The following is a 10,819-nucleotide window of genomic DNA, read 5'->3' as shown; positions in this document are numbered from 1 at the left end:
GAACCGTTCGATACAGTGCTTTCGGTTCGGTACGCATATGTATCGAACAATACAAAATTTTTAATTTATTTTATCAACTTTTCTTCTGATGATGCTGTCTGTGTTGAGAGCTCAGTGGATCTGCGTTCGACTACTCCGCCTAGGCTGCACTGTCAAGCGCAGATCCACTGAGCGCAGCACAAGCTAGCAAGACAGAAGCTAAGCTCGTTGCAACATGGCAAATTGAACCTCCCCCACCCTCATTCAGATCTGGCCTTTGGAACTATTTTGGTCTTCATGTGAAGTATGACCCTGAAGGTAAGCGCATCATGGACAAAAGTAAAACAGTATGTCGGATGTGCCACGCAATGCTCAATTACATGGGTGGGAACTACTGCATTAGCGCAGTTAGCTCGTTAACGTGTTGACGCTGTCCAGCCCCACTCAAGGGGCGATCCGTGGTAGCTCGTTAACGGAGATTTGCTGTGTTGTGCCGTTAACGTCATTTCAGATTAACGCTGACAGCACTAGTGGGAACAAAATGAATGTGACTGCACATTTACTCCGACATCATCCTAGTGCAAAGACAAGTGGAAGCAGACAAAAACAACAAGCACGCATGCTACAAACTTTACCCGAGTCATTTAGACAGCCGTTAGCACATGATTCTCCTTACGGGGACCTGATATGTTTAATATGCTGCTGAGAATATAGCCCAGAAGAAGCGTATAGTATAGCTTTTATTTTGGAAAGAGCCATTTCTCTGTAATAAACTCTCTTTTCCAAAGATGAGTGATTTCTCGATCAGATAGATTTATTTTTTTATGACTTTGTTGTTTCAGCAACATTAAATTTAAAAACTGTACTTTTGAGTTAAAATATATATTTCTAATTTTAATAAATGACAAATTAAAAAAGCATGAATATTTTTTTGTATCGAAAAAATATCGAACCGTGACACCAAAGTATCGAACCGAACCGAAACGAACCGTGAATTTTGTGTATCATTGCACCCCTAATATATATATATATATATATTTAATTATTTTTTCACACACATACAAACACACACACTTGTTTTCATATCCTGTGGGAACATCTAATTGACATAACCCTTTTCCTAAGCGCTTACCCTAACCATCTAAGGCTACGTCCACACTACTGCATTTTTGTTTGAAAACGCATCGTTTTCTCTCCTATTTGGCCTCCCGTCCACACTGAGACGGCGTTTTCCCCAAGGAAAAACACAGCGTATTGAAAACGCATACATTTCAAAACGGAGCTGTCCCATCGCAGTGTGGACACTCGAAAACGCAGACTTTTGAAAACGATGACGCATGTTGGTCATGTGATGCAGTCATGTGACCACTTAAACCAAGAATTCAGTGCTTTGTCTTGCCATTTCGCTGCCACGTTTCAAAGAGCCAGTATGTAAGTAAACGGCAGAGGGAAATGACGCAGGTCGAGTTGTCTTGCGTTTCACGCTGCAACGTCAGCGTTTTCGGCCGTTTTAGTGTGGACGTGCAACTCTTTGAAAACAACTGAAAAGGCAAGGGTGGACGCGGAGCGTTTTCAGATGAAAACGCCGTTTTCAAATTTATCCGGGCTAGTGTGGACGTAGCCTAAAATGAATGCCTAAACCTAACCATAACCTAACTGTAACCCTGACACTAAAACCATATTTTGAGCCTCAAACATGCCTTCAAACTTCTGGGGATCGGCATTTGGTCCCCATAAGATATCTAAACATGGTATACACGCATCCACACACACACAAGCTTTTAGATTGATTCACATTTCAAACATCATCAGTTAAAAGTTCAGTTTTATCGATGTCACGTGATTTGAAATCAGAAATCAGTTTTCAGGGATCAGCTGGGACTTTATTGATGTTCACATTAATAACATCAACACTTCAGCATTCAAAGAAATGCAGTAAAGCAAACAAACAAAGTTCAGCAGAGAAAGAATCAAAGCAAAGAGATCTCTCCCAAAGATTTGACTGAAAACTGCTGAAACAGGAAAATCTGAGTTTCTGAAAATCATTTCAAAACTGTGAATCAGAGAAGAATACGAACCTGAAACAATCAATTAACCCAAGTATTGGTTTAAAATCCTCAGCTGCAGGTATACCAAATTTAAAACAACAGTATGGAAGCAGAACTTGATTTATTTCATTCTCTGTGATGCTAGATGTGTTTTACTGGAGTGAGCATAAACATACTAAACATCCTTAAACATCAAGTGAATGAAAAGCTTCAGAGAACTCATGATCAGCAGAATAATCAATACATCAAATACTAATTACTGATTAGGGAGGTGACGGTTTCAGCTTCAGCTTCAGGAACATCTGTGGGAGGAAACAGATTCAAACATTAATGACATAAACATGAAAAAAATACAGAAATAAATCTGTGCTGTTAAGGCCACAGACGAGGATTTATACACACTCATGAGTAAAACAGCATTAATGTCATGTGTTTTAATGCTGTGTATATATATTTAATAGATCAGATGTTTTAAAATAATAAACACAATGTAAAAGACAGAAACAAAAACACAGCAGGAATGATTCATAACACATTAGTGTGAAGAACTTCTCATCAGCAGAAACTATTCAACTCAAACTGATGGAAAGTTTGAAAATTGCTAAAGTGTTGTGGTTTAACTTTACAATAGCTGTGGTAATGAATTTAAAACGGATTAGGTTCTTAGGTCTGTAGTGCTATTAAACATTATTTATGATCTTATTATCTTGTTCTTTCTGTTTGTAAATGTTCAATTAAAATACATAAACATTATTTGGATATTATTTATTAGGGTTCCATTAAACCTGATAGACCGTATTGTTTACAGAGCTCTGACTATGTCACTGACTCTTCTCACCTGCGATGTGCACTTCCTGTTCCTGTTCCTCACTCATCCAGGCCCTTTTTAGATGATCCATCCCTAGTCTTTGCCCTCAGCTTGTTCACCTGCGACTCGGCAATGTCGGCCCGCTCCTCTGCCTCCTCCAGCTCGTGCTGCAGCTTGCGTAGTTTTGCCATGTTGATGTTGGCCGCCTCCTCTGCCTCCTCGCCCGCTCTCTTGTAGGACTTGGTCTTCAGCTGCAGCTTGTCCACCAGGTCCTGGAGGCGGGCCATGTTCTTGCGGTCCTCCTCGGTCTGGTAGGTGAGCTCTTTGATGCGGCGCTCGTACTTGCGAACTCCCTTGATGGACTCGGCTCCCCTCTTCTGCTCTGCCTCCAGCTCATTCTCCAGCTCTTTGATGCGAACCTCCAGTTTCTGGAGCTGCTTCTTGCCGCCCTTCATGGCGATCTGTTCAGCCTCATCCAGACGGTGCTGCAGGTCTTTGATGGTCTGCTCCATGTTCTTCTTCATGCGCTCCAGATGGGCACTGGTGTCCTGCTCCTTCTTTAGCTCCTCAGCCATCATGGCTGCATCTGTGATCGCCTTCTTTGCCTTCTCCTCAGCATTGCGGTTCTCCTGTATGGCTTCCTCCACTTCACACTGCAGGTGTAGGAGGTCTGCTTCGTGCTTCTTCTTCTGGTTGATCAGGCTGGTGTTTTGGGAGTGTAGGAGTTGCATTCGCTCCGTTGCCTCGGTCAGCTCCTGTTCGGCCAGTTTCCGACTTCTCTCGGTCTGCTCGAGTGCGGCTCTCACTTCCTCCAGTTCAGCCTGGATGAGGTTGTTTCGGCGTTCAAGCAGAGCAATGTTTTCTTTTAGGTCATCGTTGCCGTGCTGGGTATCATCTAGTTGCAGCTGAGTGTCTTTCAGGAACGCCTGTAGGGTCTTCACCTGCTTCTGGGCTTCAGCTGCCTGCCTGTTAGCTTGGCTCAGCTGAATCTCCATCTCATTGAGGTCGCCCTCCATCTTCTTCTTGACTCTCATGGCTTCATTTCGGCTCCTGGTTTCAGACTCCAGAGAGGACTGGAGTGATTCCACCATACGCTGGTAGTTCCTCTTGGCCTGGTCCATTTCCTCGTCCTTCTCGGCCAGCTTGCGCTCCATGTCAGCCTTCACTTGGTTAAACTCCAGTTGAGCTCTGAGGATCTTGCTCTCTTCGTGCTCCAGGGAACCTTCAGCTTCCTCCAGCGCCGACTGGAGCTCAACCTTTTCTTGTTCAAGTTGCTTCCTGATCTTCTCTAGTTCGTGGGCGCTGCGGCCACCTTCTCCCAGCTGGTCAGTGAGGTCTGAGATTTCTTCTTGGAGATTTTTATTCTCTCTCTTCATTGTCTCGAATTGATCCAGACATTCTTCATAGGCATTCCTGAGTTTGAAGAGCTCAGTGCTCAGAGATCGAGCCTCCTTCTGAGATGCCTCTAACTCACACTGCGACTCCTCAAATTTTTGCTTCCACTCTGCCAAGACTTTGTCAAAGGTTCTTTGTTTTTTGTCCAGTGCTGCGGATGCTGCATTAGATCTCTCAAGGTCCAGCATGAGGTCTTCAATCTCATTTTGGAGGCGGTGTTTGGTTTTCTCAAGGGAGGAACACTTTGCGTTCACAGCCTCAATGGCCTCCTCGGCCTCTTGCAGTCTCTGAACCAGCTTCTTTTTTGCTTCTTCCAGCTCCTCAGTTCTCTGGATGCCGTCCGTTTCATATTTGGTCCTCCATGTAGAGATTTCAGTGTTGGATTTAGACAGAGCTCTCTGCAGTTCAGCCTTGGCTTCCTGCTCTTCCTCAAATTGTTCTCGGAGCAGATCACAGTCATGACGAGCAGACTGAACAGCATGGGCGAGAGCGTTCTTTGCCTTTAGTTCTTCCTCCAGTTGTCTGCGCAGATCTTCCATCTGCTGGTTGTACGAGTTCTTCCCTCGAGTAAGCTGTGATATCAGACAATCCTTCTCCTCCAGCTGCCGGCCAAGCTCACCATTTTCAGTGAGGAGCTTGGCCCTCTGGGTTGTCACGTCATTGATGGTCCTTTGAGCCTCCTCACATTTGCTCTTGTACTCATTCATGTTGTCTTCCATCGTTCGGCACATTTTCTCAAAGTTTGCCTTTGTCTTTACTACATTTTCCATGTTTGAGCACAAATCATCGAGCTCTAGCTTCAGCTCACTCTTTTCCTTCTCCAGTTTTTGCTTCACACGCTGAAGGTTATCAATCTGTTCTCCCAGTTCAGCGACGGTGTCAGCATGTTTCTTCCTCAGGGTGGCAGCGGTGGCCTCATGTTGGAGGGTTGATTCCTCCAGCTCTCTACGCAGCTTCTGAAACTCAGCTTCTCTCTTTTTATTCAGCTCCACCTGAGCTGATGTGGCTCCTCCAGCTTCCTCTAGACGTTCACTGATGTCCTCAAGCTCACGGGAAAGATCAGAACGCTGTTTCTCCACCTTGGCCCGGGCTGCTCGCTCAGCATCCAGCTCCTCCTCCACCTCCTCAATTCTTGCCTGGCTTTCTTTGAGCTTCTTCTGGAGCTGAACTGATGCAATCTGCTCATCTTCTAGTCTTGAAGTTATTTGGGTGACCTCAAAGTCTTTCTTCTTGAGTTTTTCCTCCAGCTGCTGCTTGTCATTCTCCAAGTCCATCAAGTTCTCCTGGATCAGTTTCAGGTCTCCCTCGAGCTTCCTCTTTGAGCGCTCCAGGTCCATCCTGACTTTCTTCTCTTGCTCCAGCGATCCCTCCAGATCATCCACTTGTTGCTCCAGCTTAGCTTTAGCTTTGGTCAAAGTGTTAGCTTTGTCTTCTTCACTCTGCAGGTCATCCAGAGTTTGCTGGTGAGCCTCCTGCAGCGCCCTCTTCTCTTTGGTTAGCTTTGTGATGTTCTCATCCTGTGAAGCCATCTCCTCCATCAGGTTTTTCACCTTATTCTCTGTAGCATGTTTCTCTTTTTCCACCTTAGCTAACGTTAGCTCCAGGTCATCGATGTCCTTCTTCAGCTCTGAACATTCATCTTCAAGCTTGCGTTTCTTTGCTGTCAGATCAGCGTTCAGCTCCTCTTCATCCTCCAGTCTTTCTGTCATTTCTTTTAGCTTTGCCTCCAGTTGAATCTTACTCTTGATCAGCTGTTCACAGCGTTCCTCAGCATCTGTTAGGGTGTCCTGTTCAGACTGAATCTGCAGGGTCAGATCATTCTTCTCTTGGAGGAGAGTCACTATTTTCTCCTCCAGTTCTTTTCGTCTTGCCTCTGATTTCACCAGAGTTTCCTTTAGCTTGTTGAATTCATCCTTCATGTTGGCCATTTCCTTCTCAGACTCTGCACTCTTCAGCAGTGGTTTGATCTTGAAGAAGAGTTTCATCCAGGGCCAGTTTTTCACCCCAAGGAAAGACCGAAGGTTCCACTGAATGACCATCAGGGCATCTCTACGTTCCACAAGCTTAATAAACTCCTTCCTCATGAGGAGCCCTCGGGCATTGGCCTGGATCCTGGTGATGATTCGAGAGAGTTGCTCATCTCGCATCTCCTCCAGTGTACCCAGCAGGCCGGCTTTAAAGAAGACTTTTGTGTGACCAAACTTATACTGAGTGTGGTCAATGTCCAGCGATCCTAACAGCTTTTCAGTACTTTTCTTGCAGTCTATGAACTGACCCTCTGGGATGGCGGATGCATTCAAGATCCTGTACCTCTGTTTGAAGTCTCCATAGAGCACCCTGTTTGGGAAACCTTTCCTACAAATCCGGATGCCTTCCAGGACCCCATTACAGCGCAGCTGGTGCATCACGAGGCAGTTGTCCATTACTCCTGGAATTTTCCTCTCATTAGGAATCAGACAGCGGACAAAGTGTGGATGAGTGGTCTTCAGGTTTGTCATCAGCTTGTTCAGGTTTTCTCTGTGAAGCGCAGACACCGTCTGAAAGGAGGAGCCTTTCTTCTTGGCTCCTTTTCCACTTCCCTTGTCTCCTCCATCAGCTCCTGCATAGTTTGAAAACAGAAGACTGAGAAGCTTCAGAGAGGATTTCTGATATAGACCAACCACTGTCTCATTTAGGGGGTCTTTGTTTTTGACCAGCCAGCCAGCGATATTGTAGTCCACTGTCCCGGCATAGTGAACAAGGGCGAAATGGGCCTCTGCTTTCCCCTTTGCTGGCCGTGGCTTCTCAAACATCTTGTTCTTGCCCAGATGGTTGTCATAGAGCTTGGCCTTGAAGGTCTGGTCGCTAGCTTTGGGAAACATGCATTCTTCCTCCAGAATGGACAAGATCCCCAGAGGTTTCTCAATCAAGTCTATGCAGGCCTGGAGGTCCATGCCAAAGTCAATGAACTCCCATTCGATTCCTTCTTTTTTGTACTCTTCTTGCTCCAAGATGAACATGTGGTGGTTGAAAAACTGTTGCAGTTTCTCATTGGTAAAGTTGATGCACAGCTGCTCAAAGGTGTTGAAATCAAAGATCTCAAACCCGGCGATGTCCAGCACTCCTATGAAGTACTGACGGTGCTGTTTGGTGTCCAGTGATTGGTTTATTCTCACCACCATCCAATTGAACATCTTCTCATACACTGACTTAGCCAGAGCACCAATGGCATAGTAAACCTGGTCCACACTCTGCCCTTTGGTGACATATTCATTTCCTACCTTAACTCGGGGGTGGCAAAGCCCTTTGATGAGATCAGCAGAGTTGAGCCCCATCAGGTAAGCTGATTTATCAGCAGCCTCGGTTCCATCAGGTTCAGCCTGCTCCTCGCGCTGCTTCTGTTTGAACTTCATGTTGCCGTAGTGCATAATGGCACCGGTTAGTTTGTAGACACTCATTTTCTCCTCTGGAGTGAAGCCAAGCACATCAAAGGCACCATCGGTGGCCATCAGCTCCTCCGAATCGTTGATGGAAGCAACTGTTACCTCTCCTTGGGAGATGTAGGAGTAGTCATATGGGTTGTTGGTGATCAACAGCATGTCCAACAACTCTGGCTTCTGATTGGACAGGATCTGGTAAAATATGTGGTAATTCCTTTCGGCCTTTAGCTGAAAGGTAACTCGTGACTTCTCCAGCAGATACGTCTCTATGTCAGCAGACGACAGCTTACCGCTCGTGCCAAAGTGGATTCGGATAAATTTTCCAAAACGCGACGAGTTGTCGTTTCTCAACGTTTTGGCATTGCCAAAGGCCTCCAGTGCCGGGTTTGCCTGGATGATTTGATCCTCCAGAGTCCCCTTGCTGCTGTCTTTTTTGCTTGCACCACCAACTGCAGCGATGCTGGCAAAGTACTGAATGACTCTCTTGGTGTTCACAGTCTTTCCTGCTCCAGATTCTCCGGTGATTAGGACAGACTGGTTCTCCCGGTCTGTCAGCATGTACTGGTACGCATTATCAGAAATGGAAAAGATGTGAGGAGGGGCCTCGCTCCTCTTCTTCCCCCTGTAGGCAGCCACCACTTCAGCATCGTAGACAGGAAGCCACTTGTAGGGGTTGACAGTGACGCAGAAGAGCCCGGAGTAGGTATAGATCATCCAGGCTGCGTAACGCTCTTTGAGGTTAAACAGCACGGCGGGCTCGTGGAGGAATGTAAACATTGCCATGTCTTCGATTTTATCGAACTTGGGTGGGTTCTGGGGGTGAGTGTCAGATTCCTTCACTGTCACCGTTGTTTCATCTTCCTTCTGGACCGTCACCATCCCTCCGTCCTTGCTCAGGATTTTTCCTTTGACATATTCTTCTTTAGTGTCGACTACAAAACATTCAGTCTTGATGTCAAAGGGTCTGGTCTGAGCCTCCAGACGCTCCTTCTCAGACTTCCTCAGGTAAGGAGCAGCCTTCCCAAACTCGGCCATCAGAGAGTCGCCCATGCTTTAGGGTGGAGAACGTTGGCAGTCAGAGGAGAGAACAAACTAAGTGAGAGAGTTTTCCTGCTGAAGCTGATGGAGAACTGCAGTCTCCTCACAGCAGGTGATATTTATAAAGACTCCCTGTGGACCAAATTAGGAGATCACAGCTGAACTAAATCTGTCTGATCAAGTGAATGCACCATGAGGGCAGATTTAGGACCTTTGGCTGTTAGAATCCATTTTAGGAAAAGTGAAGTTGTACCGCTTATCTGCTGCTGATAGTCCCGACATGTCTGCATTTAGACCGCATCCTCCCTGGAGCTCATCCTGCATATCCTCTACCCTTTAACATCCACCGTCACAATAACTTAACAAACATTTAATTATATCCTTAGCTATCCTGTAAACGTCTGTTAATATATTAACACAACAATGATATTGCATTAATATATCATGTATAATAACATGATGATAGCAAATATGAAAACAGTAAGTTAGTGTGCATGTCTTGTTTTTGTGTGCTTCACTGCTAGTGCAGACTCTCTCCACATGTGTACAGATTTTCCTGTTTTAATGTTAATTAATTCGTTAAAAAATACAGAACACAAATTATGGATTAGTTCACTTGATGATAAATTTTCTCAGTTTAAATGAACAGAAAACTTAGATCATTGTCTTCGGCCCTAGTGACCATTACGACCTTGGCCCCTTAGAAAACTATAAAAAATCTTTTGCGAGAAATTTAGGTGTGATTTTTGATAGTAAATGGTAAATGGCCTGGATTTGTATAGCGCTTTACTAGTCCCTAAGGACCCCAAAGCGCTTTACACAACCAGTCATCCACCCATTCACACACACATTCACACACTGTAATTTAACATTCATAACACACTAGTAATTTAACATTCGATAAACAGATAAATAATGTGATCAAGACTAGCTTCTTTCACCTACACCTACTTGCAAAGGTGAAGACAATTTTCTGTTTCAGAGACATTGAGAAAGCAATCCATGCCTTTATTTCATCTCACCTGGACTTCTGCAACAGCCTCTACTCTCGTGTCACTTCGTCATCCATTGGCCGACTACAGCTGGTTCAAAATGCTGCGGCAAGGCTCCTGACTGGCACGCGCAAGCGAGAGCACATATCTCCTATATCTGCCTTGCTACACTGGCTGCCAGTTAGTTTTCGAATTAATTTTAAGATCTTGACACTTGTCTTTAAAACATTGCATGGACTAGCTCCTATATATCTTTCTGATCTTCTAAATTGGTATACTCCGGTGAGAGCTTAGAGGTCTGGGGACCAAATGCTTCTAGTTGTCCCTAGGTCTAGATTAAAACACAGAGGAGATCGGGCTTTTACTGTGACTGCTCCAAAACTGTGGAATAAACTGCCTTTACATATCAGGGCCTCTCCAACACTGGATCCTTTTAAAACTCGTCTAAAGACCCATTTTTACTCCTTGGCTTTTAAGTCGGTATGAGTCTGCCATTATTTTATTCTTATTATTTTCTTATCCTTGATTTTACTTTCCTTTTAAGTTTTACCCGATCATTCTATTGTACAGTAATTTGGTCAACAGTTGTTGTTTTTAAAAATGCTATATAAATAAAATTGATGTGATCTGAGTTTATATTATTGCCGTTTTTTGTGATATGACTTATATAAAATCCACTCTAATGTGCCAACAGATTGAAGCAGGAATTTTTAACAGGACAACCATTCACTGTCACATTCACACCTGTGGGAAATTTGTATAATAACACGATGATAGCAAATATGAAAACAGTAAGTTAGTGTGCATGTCTTGTTTTTGTGTGCTTCACTGCTGGTGCAGACTCTCTCCACATGTGTGCAGATTTTCCTGTTTTAATGTAAATTAATTTAAAAAAACAAAACAAAACACAAAATTATGGATTAGTTCACTTGATGATATTACTGCCGTTTTTTGTGATGTGATTTATATAAAATCCACTCTAATGTGCCAACAGAATGAAGCAGGAATTTTTAACTGTTTCTCTCCATCCATTAATTCCATTTCGGGGGGGCTGGAGTCTATCCCAGCTGTCTTAGTGCAAGAGATGGGGTACGCCCTGGACAGGTCGCCAGTCTGTTACAGCAGCAGTCCCCAACCTTT

At 44.5% G+C, this 10,819-nt stretch overlaps 1 protein-coding gene across 1 annotated transcript; it reads right to left on the bottom strand.

Annotated features, from left to right (window-relative positions):
• Positions 1–2,832: 2,832 nt before the first annotated feature.
• myh6 (myosin, heavy chain 6, cardiac muscle, alpha) lies at positions 2,833–8,836 on the bottom strand. Its single transcript, XM_084952610.1, has one exon. It carries the CDS (start codon positions 8,697–8,699, stop codon positions 2,895–2,897), a length of 5,805 nt encoding a protein of 1,934 aa, XP_084808736.1. The 5' UTR covers positions 8,700–8,836; the 3' UTR covers positions 2,833–2,894.
• Positions 8,837–10,819: the final 1,983 nt, after the last annotated feature.

Source organism: Perissodus microlepis, chromosome 15, assembly GCF_051167445.1.
Source record: "Perissodus microlepis isolate ML-2025 ecotype Zambia chromosome 15, ASM5116744v1, whole genome shotgun sequence".
In the NCBI taxonomy this organism is placed as follows: domain Eukaryota; kingdom Metazoa; phylum Chordata; class Actinopteri; order Cichliformes; family Cichlidae; genus Perissodus; species Perissodus microlepis.
Note: the sequence above shows the minus strand (reverse complement) of the source record. Positions and strands in the feature narration are given on the sequence as shown.

Excerpts from the sequence above, each read along its gene's own strand:
- myh6 (XM_084952610.1), bottom strand. The coding sequence starts at position 8,699 with ATGGGCGACTCTCTGATGGCCGAGTTTGGGAAGGCTGCTCCTTACCTG.